The sequence below is a fragment of the Mandrillus leucophaeus genome, unplaced genomic scaffold (assembly GCF_000951045.1).
Source record: "Mandrillus leucophaeus isolate KB7577 unplaced genomic scaffold, Mleu.le_1.0 Scaffold157, whole genome shotgun sequence".
Classification (NCBI taxonomy): domain Eukaryota; kingdom Metazoa; phylum Chordata; class Mammalia; order Primates; family Cercopithecidae; genus Mandrillus; species Mandrillus leucophaeus.
This window is the reverse complement of record NW_012101554.1, coordinates 102,158-124,898: the sequence shown is the minus strand read 5'-3', so window position 1 is coordinate 124,898 and position 22,741 is coordinate 102,158. Positions and strand designations below refer to the sequence as shown.

General features: G+C 40.8%; 1 protein-coding gene across 4 annotated transcripts; it reads right to left on the bottom strand.

The window, feature by feature from the left end:
• Positions 1 to 67: 67 nt before the first annotated feature.
• On the bottom strand, positions 68 to 22,722 carry TDG (thymine-DNA glycosylase). Of its 4 annotated transcripts, XM_011975490.1 has the most exons (11): positions 22,467 to 22,680; positions 15,465 to 15,538; positions 11,788 to 11,930; positions 8,757 to 8,998; positions 7,869 to 7,938; positions 5,919 to 6,054; positions 5,635 to 5,717; positions 5,461 to 5,555; positions 3,953 to 4,124; positions 3,223 to 3,348; positions 68 to 1,989 (listed from the first exon to the last, which is right to left on the bottom strand). In XM_011975490.1, exons 2-11 carry the CDS (start codon positions 15,473 to 15,475, stop codon positions 1,847 to 1,849), a joined length of 1,221 nt encoding a protein of 406 aa, XP_011830880.1. In that variant the 5' UTR covers positions 15,476 to 15,538; positions 22,467 to 22,680; the 3' UTR covers positions 68 to 1,846. The 4 variants fall into 4 exon arrangements, with proteins under 4 accessions (XP_011830880.1, XP_011830879.1, XP_011830881.1 ...); XM_011975489.1 differs by lacking the exon at positions 15,465 to 15,538 and having other exon boundaries at positions 22,467 to 22,722; XM_011975491.1 differs by lacking the exon at positions 15,465 to 15,538 and having other exon boundaries at positions 5,919 to 6,033; positions 22,467 to 22,722.
• Positions 22,723 to 22,741: the final 19 nt, after the last annotated feature.

The window sequence follows — 22,741 nt, the reverse complement described above, 5'->3', positions numbered from 1 at the left end:
GTAAACTGACCTCAGGTTTAAAGGGGAAAGAACACCACTCAGTTTTGCTACAGAAAAAGCCCATAACTTAAGGATAACAATTCTTAATATATTTTATTATAAAAGCCATCAGACTTTCAAATGAATTTTAAAATCTTTCAATATTATTTAATGAAAAAGTCTCATACTGTCATGTACAGGATATATCAACATTTACTACTCATCTGTCATTTTAGGAAAAACATCATTATTGTATGCTTGGAAAATCCTCAAACCCATCTCTAGTGGATGTCTGTCATAATTTAAAGGGTATTTTCCCCATTCAAATAAAACAATCTATTGTAAAGCTACAATAGTTATATACCAAAGCAATACCTAGTTACATGCTTTACACAGTCCCGTGAAAAAATAATTTAATTGCTCCTAATCCCTGATGCAAGGCACTTCAAAGCACCCGCACAAAACGTCCATGTAAACAGCAGTACAGTATATCATTTAAATAACATAAATGACTTTTACACAGTTTGACCTAGACTTAAGGAAAAATAAAATCCATCACAGCCACAGCTAAAAAGCATGTTAAGATTCACAACAAGAATTTGTTTCTCTCATAGAGAAGAGCAATCATATAACCTCCTGGGGGTGGGGGAGACCTCCTAAATATTTTATATTGATTGACAAAACAGCATGCTCCCTGGGTATGTATGAAATCAGAATACTCAGGAGTGACTGAGAGGATGCAAATGGCATTTCTTAGTACCCAGCTTTAGTATCTACCAGACCTAGTAGTCTGGATTATTTGTAGCACCATGGAAAACTCATTAGAAAATCACAAAAGTATATACCTCAACCTTTCCATGAGGTTCATTTAATTCATAGTAACAAACAGCAATGATGCAGATAAAGAATCTTTAAAATTATTGGCTTACTGGATTTACCTGGCAAGAAAAATTCTATATTACTTATTTTAGTACATCTCATGTACATAAAGCACCAGTTTAAGTGAGATTATGAAGTATTTCCAGCATCTTTTTGCTTAGCCTAAAAGTTCATTTTTTATCACTTTCCATGGCACATTCTTAAAGCCAAGGAAGATAAAACTAGAACGGTGATAAATATGAATGGAGAAATACAGTTCCTTCCCTATCATATTTATGTGTCTCAAGTAAAACACAGACGAGTGGCAAAAGGTCTACTGCATTCTCTGGAACCTGCCACCCCAGAGTAGTTACTGGCTACTAGAGGATTAACACACAGGTCAAAGCCAGGGCTCTGTCAGGTAAGGTACAGTTTTTACTACCGAGCAACTCACAAACACCACTGGTAAAGCAAAGAGGTCTGAGTGTGCATATAACTCAGGGAACCCTGAGTTTACCCTTAGTTACCACTAAAAACTAACGAATGAGACTCCACTGAGGCTTAACTTCATATACAAAAATCAACACATTTGCCTCTTTGACAGTGGTAATTATTATTAGCATGCCCTGCTTAGGTATAAAAGGGATGATGGTATATCTAGGTTTATGCACAGTTAAGAATCAACTATAAATATTCAGACTTGTATTTTAAAATTACAGATCAAAAGTGACTCCCAAAAGAAAATCAATTTCTTCATAAATGAAATATAGTATATAAAAAGCTGGAATGATGATTAATTCAAATACAAAAGCTAGTATACAAAAACCCTACTTTTTCTTTCAAACTACTTAGGTTCATAAGGTTCATACTACCACACAACTGTTCTACATTACAATTACACCACTAGAGTAAAATACTAATAAAACAGTTCAGTTAGCAAACTGAGGTTCTACTTGTTGACAACTGCATTAAAACTGCAGCATTTAAGCAGAGCTGAGAAGCACCATTCTTAAGCATGACTTTCTTCTTCCTGTTCTTGTGTTCCACAGTGATTATTAAAGGAAGGAATCTGGTCTGTAAATGACTGGGTCATCCACTGCCCATTAGGAATGCCACTGAAAGTTGATTCTCCTCTTAACTCCACACTGTCAACTGCCAGAAAGACAAAGTTAGTTTATGCCATTTAGAAATTTTTGCTTTTTTTAAAATAGAGACTGGGTCTCACTCTGTCGCCCCCAGGTTGGAATGTAGTGGCACGATGACAGCTCTTTGCAGCCTCAAATTCCTGGGCTTGAGTGATCCTCCCATCTTAGCCTCTCAAAGCACTGGGATTACAGGGGTGAGCCACCACATCAGCTTCTTTGGAAGTTTTTTTTCTTTTTGAGATGGTGTCTCACTCTGTCACCCAGGCTGGAGTGCAGTGTGGTGATTTTGGCTCACTACAGCCTCTGCTTCCCGGGTTCGAGTGATTCTCCTGCTTCAGCCTCCCAAGTAGCTAGGATTACAGGTGCCTGCCACCATGCCCAGCTAATTTTTGTATATTTTAGTAGAGACAGGGTTTCACCATGTTGGCCAGGCTGGTCTTGAACTCCTGACCTCAAATGATCCACCCACCTCAGCCTCTCAAAGTGCTGGGATTACAGCTGTGAACCATCATGCCCGACCTGGAAGTTTTAAATGATCAAAGTAGGAGATTTTAACAGTCTAGTGAAGGAGAATTATTATTAAAATAGTTAAGCAAGCTTCCTGAATACAATCATAAGTTTCTGTTCTATTTTTCAGATACAGGACTCATTTGTTATTAATCCTCATTTGTTATTAAAGGAGGAAAATGCAACTAGGATTGCCGAGAGTTCATGACTTGAAGAAAATGCACTGTAGGCCAGGCACCACTGTAGGCAAGGCACAGTGGCTCACGCCTGTAATCCCAGCACTTTGGGAGGCTGAGGCGGGGCGGATCACAAGGTCAGGAGATCGAGACCATCCTGGCTAACACGGTGAAACCCTGTCTCTACTAAAAATACGAACAAAAATTAGTTGGGCGTGGTGGCGGGCGCCTGTAGTCCCAGCTACTCGGGAAGTTGAGGCAGGAGAATGGTGTGAACCCGGGAGGCGGAGTTTGCAGTGAGCTGAGATGGCGCCACTGCACTCCAGCCTGTGTGACAGAGGGAGACTCCATCTCAAAAACAAACAAACAAACAGAAAATGCACTGTAAAAGTCTGTGTAATTCAATGTGAAATAACCATCAATTTTTCACTATTAGTCACTAAATTTCATATTACCATTCCCATTCTTCAATCATTTACTCTCCTTCTATTAAAATCTTCCCCCCAATCCTGGCAAAACCGTCTTTGAAAGGAATACACATGTGGAGGGAAACATACTTAGCCCATTTGAAGAGAAGCCGCAAGGTTCACCGTTGCATGGATTTTCTCTGTAAGCACCACCATATGCTGCCTCGTAACCTGGATCATATTTTTCTTCCTTAACAGCCATCTTCTTTGCATCCTCTGTGAGGAGGGTAAAAAGGATTTAAAACTGATTTTGTACAACAATTTTGAAAGTAGCTTTATTCAGAAATAATGAACAATTATTTTTCTTGAATGTTCACATATACTGAGATACGTCTCTATTAATCTTTGAAACATAGCATATACTAAATAAACACATAAGAATTGTAAAACCTCTTATATTCATTAGGTAGGGTACAATATTTCTTACATCCCTCTGCTCTGGCACTCTGAAGGTGAATTATCTGTAGGAGTGCCAGAGTAGAGGGAAGACCTTGGTAAAAGGAGATTTTAACAGTGACTAATATTCATTATCAGAGCATTCTGGCTGCAAATATAATTGTTTTGTTTTCTCCTGCTTTTAAATCCACAAAATACTTTCTGTAATACGTGTGTGTGTGTGTGTGTGTGTGTGTATCCATTATCAGAGTGTGTGTGATAACATCTGTGTGTGCGTGATAATCATCCATTATCAGAGCACTGTGGCTACAAATATAATTGTTTTCTTTTCTCCTGCTTTTAAATCCACAACATACTTTATGTAATGTGTATGTGTGTATATATAGACACAAAATGAATAAAAGGAATGAGGACAGTAACGTACCTTGGGCAAGCTGTAGGTCAAATGTATACTGCACCTCTTGAACATCCATATTTCGTTCAATGCCTTTCAACTGATCTCTTAAGTCCTTCAGTTTTATGTAGTAATGAACTTTGTCTTGGGCTCGAGGAAACTGAGCACATCTTGCACTGGATGATGGCATAACATAGCAGAGCTAGAACCACAACATTTTATAACTTCAGAAATCTTAAAATTCTATTGAATTCACTCATATTGAGATTAGAGTATTTGTCTTTATTTGGGTTAATAACTTGATACTTAATTACATATAAATATATGTAAAAATCAATAAAAGTAGTTGCGTTTAAGTTTGAATTTGTAATACTGACTTATTACCAAGTCAGTAAGTAAAAAATAATGAGCCTCCTCCTAATACGCTGCCTCCTGGGTTCAAGCGATTCTCCTGCCTCAGCCTCCTACGTAGCTGGGATTACAGTGCACGCCACCATGCCTGGCTAATTTTTGTATTTTTTAGTGGAGATGGGGTTTCACCATGTTGGCCAGGCTGGTCTCAAACTCCTAACCTCAGGTGATCCGCCTGCCTCGGCCTCCCAAAGCGCTGGGATTACAGGCGTGAGCCACCACGCCCAGCCTCCAAATGGCATGTAACAGAGAATGATACAGTACTCTACAGCAAGTACTGAACTTGTACAATTTTAACCAAGTAGACAAAGGTGGGCCTTCATTTAAGCAAAAACCGGTGCCATAATAAACGTCATCAATTGCACATTTATAAGAAGTTATAAACAAAAAAAAATTTTAAAGGAGAAGTTTAAATATATGTAGGTGGCAGTAACATTTTTAGGTCTCCACAAAAACCTGGCAGCAAATTAGCTTCTCCATCAGTTAAAATGTTGTACATACAACATGTAAATCTGTGCACTGTTGTTTTTTAAAAGTTGTAAACAAAACCTAAAACCATATTTAAGAAGCAAAATTGGGACCAAATGCCTGCAGAAGCTCTGTAGAGATGAGAGTTTGAAAAACACTGTTCTTTCATGATGACTTTGTGTATAAGACAACAGTACTGAATACCAGTTAGGTTGGCTGGAGGCTTGTCTGGGTTCTATTATTTATATGGCTCTAAAATGAAGTTGAGCTAAGATATATAAATGGGGCAATTAGTTTTCCTAATCAGGATCATGTCTGCGTTTCCACGTTTGTTTCACAACTGAGTACAAGGGCTAAACCATTTGAATTTGACAACTACATGCCATTAAATGTATTCTGAATGTAGTATATGAGCCAGTTCCTCTCAATATTTTCATTGAATAACAACATCAAGACATTTAGCTGACAAATGTTTTTCTTTCTAATAAACCCTAATAGTATGTGAATTAATTTACAACTATTAGTTAAAGCTGATGTATAGATATTAAAATACAGTGTAAATGTTTTGCATGGCATAAATCACGATAGGACAAATAAGTAAATTATCTAGAAAAAAATTCACATTTAACTGATTTACAAACTCAATTTTAGGGACTTACAGTTTCTGTGTCTGGAATCTTATGGGGCTGAAGCCCAAATTCCAAGTTCTTAACCTTTACTCCAAAAACTTCTTTACTAAAAATTTCATAAATACCTAAAATGAAATACAAACATATTTACATTGCCCATAATGTTAGCAAAGAAAAAAAATAAAATTTAAAAGTAAATCTTACATTTTCCATTAAACACTGCTATTCGTGGCTGATATTTCTGTAATTTCTGTACTAGAATACGTCCTCCTTCACGAAATTCTTTACTAAAATTGAATTAAAAAGTAGTCAAAAATACAAATATGGCAATATTTTTAATACGCTAGATTCAGACAGCTTTCAATGAAAGATTGTATCGCACATTTGTTGAGCTCAGCTTGAACTAGATACATATGATGTTCCTAGAATATTTGGGGCACCAGCCTAGTCAAGGTTCCAACCCATAAAAACAAATGCTGTGTACTTACCTGGAGAGATCTTTGCTGCCAGGCGTCGTCCTTTCCACCATGTTGGTAAATCCAATACCATACTTCCCTGGTAAAGTATGATCATCCATATGGTTCAGCTGGACCTCGCTGAGCCCTGACATAAACAAACACTTCCCTGTGAAATGAAAATTCAGTTATTTTTTTTTTTTTAAGACAGGGTCTCGCTCTGTCACCCAGGCTAGAGGCTAGAGTGTAGTGGCACAATCATGGCTCAGTGCAGCCTCGACCACCGAGGCTCAAGCAATCCTTCCACCTCAGCCTCCTGAGTAGCTGGGACCCCAGGTGCACACCACCATGCCCAGCTAATTTTTGTATTTTTTGTAGAGACAGGGTTTCACTATGTTGTCCAGGCTGGTCTTGAACTCCTGGGCTCAAGTGATCTTCTCACTTCAGCCTCCAAAACTGCTGGGATTACAGGTGTGAGCCACCGCGCCTGGATTTAATCATCATAATTATCTTGCGAGATACTATTATTATCTCCTTTTCACAGGGGGTTGAGGCAAATGCTTGCCCAAGAATATATAGCAACTCAGTTTAGGAAACTTTGAGACTATTTTGCTTTACAATTGGTGATACCACCACCTCACACATAAATATACAGCAATAGACTAACAACAAACACCTTGACAGTGAAGAAATTTAAAACTCCAAACTTCCCTAAAAAAGGAATTTTTTATAGGAACAATACGTTATTATTAGTTCCAAAACCACATTACTGTCAGTTGCCCTAAATGTTCTGAATGTTACCATTAGATAATCAATTAGTATTTCCTTAGGGTATATTGTATACACTGATCTATTAGGCGGTATAAGGTGAGATGATTTACATACAAGACAACTTATATAGAGAAGGTAATGCAACAGTAGTTACGCTTGTTTTTTGTTTGTTTTCTTGTTTTTTTGATACAGGGTCTAGTTCTGTCACCGAGGCTGGAGTGCAGTGGAGTAGTTGTGGCTCACTGCAGCCTCTACCTCTCAGGCTCAAGCAATCTTCCCAATCCAGCCTCTGTAGTAGCTGGAACTACAGGTGTGCACCACAACCTCTACCTTATTTTTTGTAGAGATGAGATCTTGCTATGTTGTACAGGCTAGTCTCAAACTCCTGGCCTCAACTGATCCTCCTGCTTTGGCCTCCCAAAGTGTTGGGATTACAGGCGTAAGCCATCAGATCCCGCCAACACTTCGTTGTAAAACTTACTCTAAAAATATAAGTCTTTACTACTATTTTAAGCTTTCCTAGAAAATAATCAGCAGAAATCTGGAAATGTTAGTATTATGTCTGCGTTGCCACAGAGATGTACTATACTATCGTTCCTATGCCTATAGATAACAATTTTAAAAAAAAAATCATTTTTAAAAAGTAATACAACTTGACCGGGCGTTGTAGCTCACGGCTGTAATCCCAGCACTTTGGGAGGCTGAGGTGGGCAGATCACCTGAGGTTGGCAGTTCGAGACCAGCCTGACCAACATGGAGACACCCCATCTCTACTAAAAACACAAAATTAACCAGGCGTGGTAGCACATGCCTGTAATCCCAGCTACTAGGGAAGCTGAGGCAGGAGAATCACTTGAACCTGGTAGGCGGAGGCTGCGGTGAGCGGAGATTGCGCCATTGCACTCTAGCCTGCACAACAGCAAAATTCCATCTCAAAAAAAAAAAAAAAAGGTAGTACAACTCATTAGAAACAATTCAAACAAAAGAGAAAGTACTCTTATTCATGTCCCTCCACTCTCAGACTAAAATGTTAACAGTGACATATCATTTCAAACCCTCTTATTTTCATGTACAGATGCATACACAGAATATGAAACATGAATGTGTATTTACAGTCTCTTTCTTTTTAAAAACACAATTGGTTTTTTTGAAAAAACCTGTTAAAAAGGTATCTAATTTAAAAGTAAATTAATTTAAAAGGTAACCACTTACAAAAATGGTTTCCAGGTCCAGGGTAATGATGCCCTTTGTAAGCAGCCATTAGTCCCGGGTTTATGCCAATCTATAAAACAAAACAATTAAGACGTTTCATCTTAAAAAGTAGGACCTAAGCCTTAGGGTTTCTATGGAGGAGTGGTGGACAAAATTGAGTTGATTAAAATACAAATTTAATTGAGCATCATAAGCAATATCATTTACCAATCACTACTCTTCATCTGAACAAAGTATTTCATACATGGGAAAGAGATTTTCTTTATTTTAAAAGTTTTGCTGTTACTTTAAAAAACCAGTTTGACTCCTTCATGATCCCAGGCCTCTCGCCCTCACCAACTGGGCTGCTTTGAGTCTGGAAAGAGAGGTCCTGGAACAATCAATCAATCTGAGCCCATGTCCAGCCACAATTCTGGTTCTCAGCTTTCAACAAGCTCGCTCCACATCACTTACACAATTATTCACATGCTGATGTTTCTTACAGTTACTGACAAAAATAAGAGCTTAAAATCTGTGCTACCATTTATGAAGTCTCCACAGGTATTCAGTCGAAGTGATTCACATGGATTATCTCATTTACTTGCAACCCTATAAGGGGGTGGTATTATCACCCTTGGTTTATCAGTGAGAAAACCGGTGTTCAGAAAGTTAATAAGGCTTATCCAAGATTATACTTGTGACAGGATTTGAACCCAGACAGCCTACATTTGGAGCCCACCCTCTTAAACACTCCCATATAACACAAACTCATGCAGGTGACACCATTTACCACCAAAAGGATTCTTAGAAATGGTCCTTTTCAGCAAAATGCTATTTGCATGGACAACTGTTAAGTAAAGCTAATCCCCCAATACTACTTATAAAATCCAACGAGGACAAAGATCTTACAATGACAATGTCCAGATTGAAGGTCAAAATATCGGGGAGAGTCTTGGTCAGAAGTTCAGCTTCTGAAATACCATTAAAACGGTCTACTTTTCTTTTTACTTTAAATGTGTCTGTAATTTTTTCTTGTTTTTCTTTTGATTTTGCAGCCTTGCCAGATTTTTTGGACTCAGCAGGTTTTTTGGGTTCCACTGGTTTTTTTGGTTCTGTTGTTCTGGGTTTTCTTTTTCTTCCTTTTGGAGCCTCTGAAACACAATTTCCAGAAATGCAGAAAATCTTAACTTAGAAACTTTAGCAGCTTTCCCAGAAAAGTTACCCAACAAGCACCTTTTGTACCTGCCTCCCCAAAATTAAACTCTTACAGTCCCAACATCAGTCCCCTCTGCAGTATCCTCCCCTTCTTTCAGCCTAGAACTGGGTTCATGCAATCCCCCATGCCTACTTTCCTTCCCCTGCTGTTTGTGGGAAGAATCATCATAGACTATTATTTTCTACACAGCATTACTTGGCATCTTAACCTCCTCAGGGATACAAAGTTTCTATGGATCATTTTATATAAATTCTAAATGTAAATACATAAATAAGCAAACAAGAACAGAAAAATAGAGAAACAGGAAGGAAGGGAAACATTTTAACTCAATTTCCCCAGTAGAAAACCACAAATGGGTCAGGTATGGTGGCTTATGTCTGTAATCCCAGCACTTTGGGAGGGCAATTTGGGAGGCCAAGACAGGCAGATCACCTGAGGTCAGGAGTTCGAAACCAGCCTGGCCAACATGGTGAAACCCTCGTCTCTACTAAAACTATAAAAATATTAGCCAGGCATGGTGGTGTGCACTGTAATCCCAACTACTCGGGAAACTGAGGCAGGAGAACTGCTTGAACGCAGGAGAATTGCTTGAACGCAGGAGATGGAGGCTGCAGTGAGCTGAGATCATGCCTCTGCACTCCAGCCTGGACAACAGAGCAAGGCTCTCTTACCAAAAAAAAAAAAAACAGAAAAACACAAATGGCTTGTGGGCTTGTTTTAGAGATGAGGTATATTCTGTTCCATACATAGTTGAAGAGAGAAATTTAGGCGTGCTCAGGATGACATCTCTGGGTTGGCAGTATTTTTCAAAAGGCAGGAGGAGGGATCCGACCTCAGGACCTAAAGCAGTTTCTCAACCTCCACACTATTGACATTTCAGGCTGCACAATTTTTTGTTGTAGGTGGCTGTCCTGCACATTACAGAACGTTTCATAGCACCCTTGATCTCTACCCACTAGATGCTAGTAGTACCCTGCCAGTCTTTATCATCAAAAGTGTCTTCAGACAATGTCAAATGTCCCTTGGGAGGGCAAAATCACCCTTGATTGAAAACCACTGACCTATAGTTGCCCAGCAGGCAGCCCTGGTTTTCTTACCCTTAATTATTTAACATTTCTCCTAACTACTCAGGCCTCTACCCGACTCTACTCCTCTTTGGCATTTCCCCCAGTCAAGCCTGGCAGGATACAGGCAGTCAGTCCCTCCTCTCTTCTGCCTCACATTGCCTTAGCCACTCCCTATGCCAACGGATCCACCATGATTGGCATGTAGCTGAGGAAGTCTAATGCAGAGGCAGAGTTATTAGATGTGTTCCTGCAATTAGTAAACCGAAACCCTGAGCACATTTCTCATACAAATACTGTTACACTGGAGAAAATCACTAACTTCTCTCCATCCACTCTCCCGCCCCCGGAATCTACGATTTTCTTCTAATTCTCTGTCTTGGTGAATGGCACCTCCTCAACCAAATGCCTATGCCAGAAACCTGGCAGTTACTTCTGGACTCCCCTTTCTCCCCCACTACCCTGCCATGCTACCCCCAACCACATGAAACCCATTAGCCATGGCTAGGTAATTCTACCTCCTAAGTGTTTCCCAACTCTCCACCCCTTCAGGTCCTCCTCAGTACTCCCTTAGATTATTCAAACAGTGTCTCTAATCCATCTAATCCACTCATTGCCTCTGAGGTTTTTTGTTTGTTTGTTTTTGTTTTGAGACAAGAGTCTCACACTACTGCCCAGGCTGGAGAGCAGCGGTGCGATCTTGGCTCACTGCAGCCTCTCAGCCTCTGCCTCTAGGATTCAAGCAATTCTCGTGCCTCAGCCTCCCCAGTAGCTGGAATTACAGGCATGCACCACCACGCCCGGCTAATTTGTATATTTTCAGCGGAGGCGGGGTTTTGCCATGTGGGCCAGGCTGGTCATGAGCTCCTGACCTCAGGTGATCTACCCATCTCAGCCTTCCAAAATGCAGGGATTACAGGTGTGAGTCACTGTGCCCGGCCTGCCTCCAAGTTCTAACTTGTCTACCAACCAATCTGTCCTCTCTAATATTTCCAGACTAATTTGTAAAGCACCAATCAAGTCAAGTCATCCCTTGCTTACATTCTCTCAACAGCTCCCTATTGCCTTCATGATAGAATATAAATTCTTTGGGATAAAAAACAAGCTTCAACTGTTCCCATCTGGCCTCATCTCTCACTATTTCCTTGTTACATCCCAGACTCCAAGGACACAGAATTGCTCTGTTTCTGGCCGTGATATGCTTGTGTGTGTCCGTACCCGGCCTGTGTAGCCCCCTTAGCCTGGACACTTCCCTACTCTCATCTTCATGGGGATGAAGCCTCCGCACTGTTAAGAGTTTCAGAGCCCTGGTGTTATTTCTCTGCTCCAAGAAGCGGCCTCTGAGCCGTCAGTCTGAGTTAGAAGCCAACCCCATAAGCTCTCAGGGCATTCATTCTATGCCCCTCTTCACTATGAACTGTGCTGAGCTGTAACGTGTATTTACTTATTACTGTTCTCTATTAGATTATGAGATATTTTTGGGCAGGATCCATGTTCTTTTATTCCCCAGAACCTATCAGTGCTTAGCACAGACTAAGTACTTAAAAAGTGGATTTGACTTTTTAACACTAAAATAGAGCTAAAATTCACCATGAAACCCTTTCTTAAATAAGCTGGCTGATCCGATGTTGAATTTTCTAAGCTCTCATGGTGAAACTACCTTGCACTGGTTCCTGAGCAGGAGCTGGGGCTGGAACTTCTTCTGGAATTTGCTGTTCATTCACAACTGCCATATTAGGAGCTTCAGCCATCATTTGTTGAAATGGAAACGTATAAAAAGCTTGAGCTTGCTGAAGGGAATAGCTGAAAGAATAATGAAGCATGAGACGTAATGATAAAATTACCCAAATGTAAATCCAAATGATCAGCTGTACAAAAGTCTTCAGTATAGTATTCAGTATTTTGTAACCAGACTAAAGTATTTATTTAGAGTGGATTACAGGGAGGAGAGATCTAGTCCTGTATGTACACGTTCACCAACCTTTACTGAGTGCTTACTAACCAACCATTAACTCTTGCACTGTTTAATGATAAGATGTGTCACTGATAAAACCGATCAGTCCTGTCAAGTCAGCCCAGACTTTCTCTGAAATAAGACTGAGGGAATTTTCTAGCAGACAAACTTGAAAGGTCTATCAACCCATACAGGGTTAAGATGTCCCCAAATACAATTTGTGCCCCTACTTTCAGTATCCTTCAGTATTTAATCACCCGAAGATCCCCTCCAATCTAATTAAGATTCTCTTTTAGTTTTTTTTTATTTGCCTGTTTACTTCTTTTTTCATTAGTTTTTTTCTGTGTGTGTGGAGACAGGGTCTCCCTCTGTCACGCAGGTTGGAGTGCAGTGGTGCGATCTTGGTTCACTGCTACTGCTGAGGTAGATCTCAACGGATCCTCCCACCTCAGCCTCCCAAGTAGCTGGGACTACAGGTGTGAGCCCCAATGCTTGGCTAATTTTTATATTTTTTGTCCAGATAGGGTTTTGCCATGTTGGCCAGGCTGGTCTGAACTTCTGAGCTCAAGAGATCTGCCCATCTCAGCTTCCCCGAGTGCTAGGATTACAGGTGTGAGCCACCGCACCCAGGCCTAGATTTGATTTTTATTGGTGGTGGTATTGTTGTTTTGCTGGGGTTACTTTTTTTTTTTTGCCACTGCTATGGTTGGAATGTGTCCCCCAAAGTTCACATGTTAAAAGCTCAATCCCCAATGCAAGTGTTGAGAGGTAGGACCTTTATGAGGTGACAAGGCTCGCACAGTGGCTCACACCTGTAATCCCAGCACTTTGGGAGGTCGAGGAAGGTAGATCACCGGAGGTCAGGAGTTCATAACCAGCCTGACTAACATGGCAAAACCCCGCCTCTACTAAAAATACAAAAATTAGCCGGGCACAGTGGCATGCACCTGAAGTCCCAGATTTTTGGGAGGCTGAGGCAGGAGAATTGCTTGAGCCTGGAAGGCGGAGGTTGAAGTGAGCTGAGATTGTACCACTGCACTCCAGCCTGGGTGACAGAGCGAGATTCTGTCTCAAAAGAAAAAAAAAAAAAAAGAAAAAGGTGATCAGCTCAAGAGGAGGGCTCTCCCTTCATGAATGGGTTAATGCTATATTATCACAGGAGAGGGTTCCTGATAACAGGATGAGTAGATGAGTTGAACCTCCTTTCCTATCTCTGTCACAAGTGCTGCCTCACTGTGTGATTCCTTCTGCCATTTTATGATGCAGCAAGATGGCCCTCATCCGATGTAGCCCCTCCACCTTGAACTTTCCAGGCTCCAGAAGTAGGAGCCAAAAAAACCCTCTACTGTTTATTAATTGCCCAGTCTACGGTATTCCGAAATGCAACACAAAACAGATTAAGTCACTAAAGAGGAACGTGAAATGGATATTTTGTAAATGTGTTGAATTTATGAAGGAAAAAACCTCTAAATCTCTCTTCTGAACACGATTTAAATTTTGTTCAAAGTATTCTGTTCAAAGGAAAGAACGTGGGCTTTCAAAGAAAACAATTTAAAAAAATACTTCTCATGGCCTTAAACCACTATCTCATGGTGTTGCTATTAGCATAAAACCAGGGAAGTAAATACATATTTGATGAAACTCAAGTCACAGCAAATGCCAAGTAATGCCATTAAATAGGCAGGAGAAGAAAAACAGTAGAAAGTAAAATGGAAAAGTTTGGTCTACTATTTGGAGAGGAAAGTCATGTTTTCCATGGCAAGATACTTTACTCATCAGTTTTCGTTCTCATGACATTCACTGAAAGAGAACAGGAAGCTCAGAAATCAGATTAAAAAGGGAAATGAGGCCAGGCATGGTGGCTCATGTCTGTAATCCTAGTGCTTTGGGAGGGCAAGGCAGGAGGATCACTTGAGGCCAGGAGTTTAAGAGTGGCCGGGGCAATATAGCAAGATCGCCACCTCCACAAAAAAATTTTAAAACATTAGCTGGGCATGGTGGTACATGCTGGTAGCCCTAGCTGCTCAGGAGGGTGAGGCAGGAGAATTGCCTGAGTCTAGTAGTTAAAGGTTACAGTGAGCGATGATCACATTGCCGCACTCCAGCCTGGGGGACAGAACGAGACTCTGCCTCAACAACAACAAAAGAGGGAAAATGAGTACACTTTAAATGGATGAACTATGTAGTATGTAAATCATATCTCAATAAAATGGTTAACAGGAGGAAAAAAAAGGCAAACTAAAGCATTTCCTGGATAAGCTTAAATGGCATGGGGAGACAAAGGATAACAGACCACCCCAAGTGGCTGGGCTAAATGTTGGCAGCTCAAGATAAACAGAAGCCCAATCCCAATGGACAAACCACTGGAGAGGCATTTCCACTTCCAGCTATCTTTAAGGGTAGGTTGGTAAAGCAAAGATTAAGAATGAGTGAGAAAGAGATTAACCTGTATCATAAGAGTTTTATTTCTTTAAATATATTGTTCACAAATTACATAAAAATAAAGTTATGATTTAGTAAACTAAAATACATTAACATGAGAAAACACTATGCAGCTACTAAAAAATTAAATAATTACGTAAAAGAACAGGAAACAGTTTATATTTTAAAACAGAAAAGAATACAAAATAGTAATGTAAACTAAGGCTACACATAAGGGAAAATATGTAGACAGGGACAGGAAGTTAAGATGTAGAACCATGCTTAGAACCATGCCTGGCACAAAGTAAAATGTCCTTTTTTTTCAAACTTTTCTTTAATATTATTAGTAGCGCTTTGCAATAAATTGTTAAAATACTGGTTGTTCAGTATTTATTATTTAAATATTCTAATGATGAATTGGATATGGCTAGGTTAGATCTGGAAGTCTTGAGCAATGGTCCTGTGGCAATTCTAACTAAAGAAACTGCAAGTTCTGACTGTGGTCAGTGGCAGCTTTCCGAGATTCTAATAGCACCTTGATTTAGCTTGAATATACAGAAACAAAGACATATGGTGACAATAAATGCCTGAGCAAAAGAATGCATGAGATGTGGTTGGGCACGGCTCATGCCTATAGTCCCAGCGCTTTGGGAGGTCAAGGCAGCAGATCACCTGAGGTCAGGAGTTCGAGACCAGCCTGATCAACATGCAGAAACCCTGTCTCTACTAAAAACACAAAATTAGCTGGCGTGGTGGTGCATGCCTGTAATCCCAGCTAGTTGGGAGGCTGAGGTAGGAGAATCGCTTGAACCCAGGAGGTGGAGGTTGTGGTGAGCCAACACGGAGCCATTGCACTCCAGCCTGGACAACAAGAGCGAAACTCCATCTCATTAAAAAAAAAAAAAAAAAAGCATGTGATGTGTTTTTACTCTGTCACATGGTCAGGAAGGCAATCTACCTACCACCCTCCCATGTTTCTTACTACTGCGCTCAGAATTTCACGTGTCCCATTTTGAGCACTTCATGAAAATGCAAACTGAAAATACATAAATTAGGGAGACATCGTTCACATTACAAGACTATTCTTTACTTTAAAAAACCTCCAAATTGTTGGTATAGTCGGAGGTCGTTAATCATCTTCAGGAATTCTGGGGTTCAGAAGCTGAAAATAAAAATTCTAGAAATCACAGTGGGCTGCATAAAAAGTGAAAAATAAAAGGAAAAAGCATCTGAACTCTTATATTAGATGGGTATATCAAGTTTGAAAGAAATCTAGAAACTTATCTACAATAATGATATATCCCTTAATCTTTCTAAAAATGGACTGTGGCATTTTACAAAAAGTTAAATTAGAATGGATAAAGAAAAATAAACCTATGGAAAATAAGATGTGTGTGTTCTGAGGAATACACTATCTTTGAGCATTAAACTTAGCTTATTTACCTCAACAGCTTTCTAAAAGCCAGAATAAAAGAAAGATGGTAGATTACAACATTCTTATTACTTGGCAGAAACAAGCATTATATCTACACAAAAATCTTCATAAACTTGAATGCTAGTTAACTAAAGAGTTCTGGATAACTGGTCGGACGCGGTGGCTCATGCCTGTAATCCCAGCATTTTGGGAGGCTGAGGTGGGTGGATCACGAGGTTAGGAGTTCGAGACCAGCCTGGCCAACACGGTGAAACCCCGTCTCTACTAAAAATACAAAACTTAGTTGGGCATGGTGGCATGCACCTGTAATCCTAGCTACTCAAAAGGCTGAGGCAGGAGAATTGCTTGAACCAGGGAGGTGGAAGTTGCAGTGAGCCAAGATCATGCCACTGCACTCCAGCCTGGGCAACAGAGCAAGACTCTGTCTTAAAAAAAAAAAAAAAAAGAAAAGGGTTCTGTAAAATTTTATCTTCTATTATAATAACAACTAAATGTATAAGCAGCATAAACCTGTTTCAACCTCAGTGTGAGGATATTTCTTAAATACATTTGTGTATGCATAATGATCGTTGCTACTTTATAATCCAGAACTCTGCAATGTTTCTGAGCAATAACTCTATGAGAAGGACAGTAACGAAGAGCATTTAGTCACTTATCCTCTCCGGGTATCCATTTCCTCACCATGAAAATGACGAATTAGATTCAGTGATTTCTACATATGTGGACAATATATAGGAAATAGGACTAGATCTGTCTAGACTCAAAACAGACCCCAAAAACTTTCTACTTTCTATAACTTTCTGATGTCAAACTTAAAAGCGTGATTGATTTTATTTCCCTTTGTTCACTTTTCTTCCCCCATCATTTACCTTTGTCTCAAATATTCTTCACTCCCTCTCTCTCTCCCTCATTTTCCTGTTTACCTCTTTTTCTCTCCTAGCCTCCATTTGCACTCACCTTCTGTTGAACTGCAGTGCTCACAGATTGTTTTTCTGTTGTTGTTTTTGGTTTGTTTGTTTTTTGAGACCGAGTCTTATTCTGTCACCCAGGCTGGAATGCAATGGCATGATTTTGGCTCACTGCAACCTCTGCTTCCTGGGTTCAAGTGATTCTCCTGCCTCAGCCTTCTGAGTAGCTGGGATTACAGGCGCGCCACTACACCCGGCTAATTTTTATACTTTTAGTAGAGATGGGGTTTTACCATGTTGGTCAGGCTGGTCTCCAACTCCTGACCTCATGATCTGCCCACCTCAGCCTCCCCAAAGTGCTGGGATTACAGGCGTGAGCCACCTCACCCAGCTAGATTGGTTTTTTATAGCTGCCTGGAACTGATGAACTGTGTAAAGTCATCCTTTAGTTACTAATCAATCTTTCTAAAAATGGACTGTGGTATGTACCTAGTTTCGTGTACATAGGGGATTGGTTCTAGGACTCCTCACAGATACCAGTATCTAAGGATGCTCAAGTCGCTTGATACAAAATGGCATAGTATTTGTATATAACCTATGCAGATCCTCCCTTATACTTTACATCATCTTTACATTACTCATAATACCTAATACAATGGAAATGCTATGTAAGTAGCTGTCATCCTGCATTCTTTTTATCTGTACTATTTTTTAATGTTGTTATTTGTCTTTTTTTTCCCCCAAATAATTTAAATCCACAGTTGGTTGAATTCTTAGATGCAGAATCCATAGATATGGAAGGGTGACTGTATTTTCTGATAGTCTTTCTCAAAACACACATACACACACTCCACACACAGAGTTCATTAAGAAGTCTAGTTAATTCAGATTTGCTATTTTTAAATTTTTTTAATTATTATTTTTTTTAGAGACGGAGTCTTACTCTGTCACCCGTGCTGGAATGCAGTGGCATGATCATAGTTGGCTGCAGCCTCCAACTCCTGGGCTCCAGTGATCCTCCTGCCTCAGCCTCCTGAGTAGCTGAGACCTCAGGCGCACACCACCATGCCTGGCTAGATTTGCTGTATTTCAAAAAACTAAATCTTTAAGGTTTTCTCTAAAATTAATGACTCCAACTTCTTTTATCTTCAATTATTTTACACTATTTTAGGGATTTAAGTTGCTTTTTTCTTTTTTAAGAGACAGGGTCTGGCTCTGTCACCCAGGCTGGAGTGCAGTGGTGCTATCATAGCTCGCAGTAACCTCACACACCTGGGCTCAGGCAATCCTCTCGCCTCAGTCTCCTGAGTAGCTGGAACTACAGGTACATGCATCTATGCCTGGCTAAATTTTAAATTTTTTGTAGAGATGAGGTTTCACTATGTTGCCCAGGCTAGTCTTGAACTCCTGGCCTCAAGTGATCCTCCCACCTTGGCCTCCCAAAGGCTGGGATTACAGGTGTGAGCCACTGCACCCAGCCTAAGTTGCTGTTTTCTAAATACATCTTATTATCTTCACTTAAAAAAAGCACATGCCATACTGAATACTTACAAAATAATGAACAAGGCTAAATAATCCAAATACTCAACTAAAGGGGTTTGGTTATGTCAATTATGATGCGATAGCACCATAACTATTGTTAAGATTCCATTTGATATTGCTAGATGGAGGTCTGTGTATTCACCATACGTACCTTCTACTAGAAACTGTGAATATAAAGATTTAGAATAAGCCAGTCCTCCTACAGTATTCCTCAAATGGTATAATTCCTCATGTAGTATGATGTCAAATTTCTTCAGTATTTGGTCATTTTTCGGTACTCAGAATCAAACAAAACTCCAGATAAAGCCTCATCAGCCTGAAACTGAGCAGGACTACCAACTTGCTCATTTTGGAGACAAACTGCAGAATCCATGACACTAGCTATACTGGCACCCACATTATACTGTTGATTCACACTGAGTTTCCCATCAATGAAAACTGTCCTTGTATCACTTCTCCCTCATTCCACTTTATCACTGATTTTTCTGCAGCTGAGTATAGGATTGTGCCTCTTCTTTATAAAAGATGATTCACCATTCCAGTCAGTCAGGATTTATCTGGACTCTGATTCAATCAATCAGTCAATTCCACAAATTCCTCCCAGGCTTGGGTCACTCACGAATTTTATCAGCATGCCATCAGCACCCTGCTGCTGTTAAGCTACTGAAAGGAACAAAGTTAGGGATAGAGATACATGGCATATGAGTACAGACCTCTCTTCAGTCTGCCTGATTCTTTCAGTAGTAAGCCAGGTTTTTATTTCACCTAACTGGATTGCCATCAGCCCATCGCCATCTTGCCCACTAAGAGAAGCGGTAAAGCAGATTTGCTAGCTAGAGAGGCAGACTTTGAAGCCAGGTCAACTGGATTCAAATTTCAGCTCTCCCATTTACTAGCTCTGGGGGCAAGTTCCTTAATCTCTTTATGCCTCTTAATCTCTTCCATATCTGTAAAATGGCAACAGAACCTAATAACTGGTTATGAAGATTAAGCTAGTTGGCATATGTAAAACATCCAAAACAGTACCTGGTATATGATAAATTTGTTATAATAGTGACTACCATAGGTACCTCCTGTCAGCATCCTTCTGATGCTGCCTGTCTAGTATAGGTCTTGCTTTCTTTCTGAACTGATACTGTAGTGTAATGGTCACTAGTTATGCTACCATGCCTGGCTAATTTTGTATTTTTAGCAGAGATGGGGTTTCACCATGTTGGTCAGGCTGGTCTTGAACTCCTGACCTTGGGCGATCCACTCACCTTGGTCTCCCAAAGTGCTGGCATTACAGGCGTCAGCCACCGTGCCTGGTCAATTCGTTTCTTTTAAAAATGCTCAGCAACCATCGATAAGTAAAAATTTTGTTCAGGATCAAGGTAAAGAGAGGACAGACTCCACCTCTGGAAGAACAGGAACCCATGTGTTTATTTCCAGGGCCCGTACATTTGCTACAAATCCTCAAACACTGCTTTAATCTGGCCTCTCCCTTGAAATACAACACACACAGGCCAGGGCATATGATTCTGTTAGAACACCTGAAACTTCTCCTAAATACCTTCATTGATCTTGAGCTTTAAGTCTTAAAGATACTCATTCTGCCCTTTCTAGTCAGACAATCATTTTCCTAACATAGGAGATGGAAAATCCAAATCAGAACAAAGTACTTAGGCGTTCTGTTGTCTGCTGCCACCATGTCAGTAGACTGGGCAGAAAACCCAAATCTTTATTCTTCCTGTTGTCAACATCTAACTGAAACAGTCCCTCCTGGTCTCCTTAACATTTCTATAAAGCCTATTCTCATTTGAGGGTTAATCTTTCCTGTTTGTATTCTTAGTGGTCCATGCCACTCTCTTCCAGTCACTTTTGATTTGGCATCCTATTTTCCATCCTCAGTAATTGTCTTTTTCATGACTGAGGTCACTGGAAACAACACAGTACCCTTATAAAATTCCTCCTTTATTCCTCTCTGGTTGATTAGACTGTAAGCACTTTCTAAGACTCCTGAACTATTTTGCCATTGAAATAAAGTCTAGGCCGGGCGCTTTGGCTCATGCTTGTAATCCCAGCACTTTGGGAGGCCAAAGTGATCACCTGAGACCAGGGGTTCAAGACCCGCCTGGCAAAAATGGTGAAACTTCGTCTCTGCTAAATATACAAAAAATTAGCTGGGTGTGGTGTTGGGCACCTGTAGTCCCAGATGCTTGGCAGGCCAAGACATGAGAATCGCTTAAACTCAGGAAGCAGAGGTTGCAGTGAACGGTAATTGCACCACTGCACTCCACCCTGGGCAACAGAGTGAAACTCTGTCTCAGAAAAAAAAAAAAAAAAGTCTATACTCATGGAATTTGAATTCTCTTCTTTGAATATCTGAAATTAGTCTTCTAAAATAAAAAGTCGGCTGGGCGCCGTGGCTCACATTTGTAATCCTAGCACTTTGTGAGGCCGAGGTGGGTGGATCACTTGAGGACAGGAGTTCAAGACCAGCCTGGCCAACATGGTGAAGCCCTGTCTCTACTAAAAATACAAAAAATTAGCCGGGCCTGGTGGCAGGTGCCTGTAATCCGAGCTACTCGGGAGGTTGAGGTGGGAGAATCGCTTGAATCCAGGTGAAGGAGGTTGCAGTGAGCCAAGATCCGCCACTGCACTCCAGCCTGGGCAACAGAGCAAGGCTCTGTCTCAAAAAAAAAAAAAAAAAAAAATTTTTTTTTTTTCACATCCCACGTTACATTTTTTGACTAGCACAGTCAAGGGTGACAGAGAACTACTCTCTAACGATTACCTGGGGTCTGAGTCATTTCGGATGATTACACAGAATTTTCCACAGTTTCTGAAAGGTGAAAGCTTTCCAAGACAAAATAAAATCTGGTCGATAGCCTTTTGGATGAAGTCAGGCTGACATGTCACAGCTTTGAGCTACACAGTGTATTCAAGTCCTACTATTTTGCTGTAAGACCCTGGATAAAGTCTTACAATGTGTAATTTATTCTTGGCCCAAGTTTCAATTCTGCTCTGAAGTAAGGTCACGAGAGAGATTTCCACAAATTTTGGCGAATTCTCTTATTTGTAAAGTTCTTCTGGGAAAGAAGTGGAGTAATTTATTCCAGGACTTGATCTACAAAGTCAAGATAAAGCCCACACTTTGTCTACATATATCTCTTTTCCTAAACTCTTATTTTGGTTAGTGTGCCTTTTCATGTAACACCAATTCTCGGCATGTCAGAATCAGATTCCAGACATGTCGACTTTACAGACATGAACAGGCCCATAGAAGTCCTTTGCATTGCCTAAATTCAGCTCCCATTAGCCACTGAGAGTCAGAATAACTCTTCATTAGGTATAATAGGTTTTTTTTCTTTTAATTTCAATGTAAATCATCACTCTTTATCTTTTAAAAAACTGCCACCATATCCATTTTTTAAAAATTTAGTTTTCCACCAGGAGTTCAAATCCCTAAATCTCTTGCTTTTGCAAATCCTTCTCTTGACTCCCCCAAAGGACTTTTTAAAAACGGATTCTTAAGATCGTCCCCAAGACCACTGGAAAACTCAAAGGTCATTTTTAGATTGACTACTCGAGAGTGGTATACATATTCCCACAACAAAATTATCTAACCCATGACCCTTAACATTGCTTTTAGTAGGCCTTCGGGGAGGAAGCCGTAACAAATCAACCAACTTTAAAATGAAAACTCCTGGAGCTGGAAATGTTCGACACTCATCTTTACAGCTCTTAGCGTGGTAATGGAGGGTGAAGGGAAACGTAGCCAAGAAAGGCATCCAAAAAGACACATTAACCAAAGACTGCTGGATGTTTACTAATATATTTTATAGTCAACTGGTTATCGCGGGGAACCAAAGAATGGTCCAGGTGCACCAGGTAACCCTCAGAGGAACCCCGACCGCCACCGCCGCCGCCGCCGCCGCAGCCAGGGAAGGGCCAAGCAGGCCGCCGTGCGCACGCGCGGCCCCGGCCTTTGTATTCGGGCCGGGATTTAAAAGACCCCTGCGTGCGCGCGCGCTCGCCAGCCAACTTGCCCTGCCGTGAGGGGCGCAAGGGAGGGGCACTGCTGGCCCCGGCATTACCTGCCCGCGTTCTCCGCTTCCATTCCCCGAGGCAGCTAATGCGGACGGCTCCACCTGCCAGGCACACGGGCGGCCGGTCTCTGTAGTACGCGTCGTACTCACTGCGGTAAGACAACCCCAGAGACCTGGGCCGGATGGCTGGCAGTACCCCGATAGTGGCTGGACTCAAGCTCCTCCCCCAGGCTTCTGCCCTCCCCCACGGACCCCCTTTCTGCGCTGCACTTCCGCCTCCTCTGAGCCAAATCCCACGCGTACTGACCGTCACGTGATGCAGG

Bases quoted from the DNA above. Each gene is read 5' to 3' on its own strand.
- TDG (XM_011975489.1), bottom strand. From the start codon at position 22,489: ATGGAAGCGGAGAACGCGGGCAG. The intron at 5,556-5,634 runs GTAAGATTTACT...ATTTCATTTTAG, and splicing joins AGCAGTGTTTAATGGAAAAT to GTATTTATGAAATTTTTAGT. The intron at 1,990-3,222 runs GTATGTTTCCCT...TCTTTCTGGCAG, and splicing joins CTTCTCTTCAAATGGGCTAA to TTGACAGTGTGGAGTTAAGA.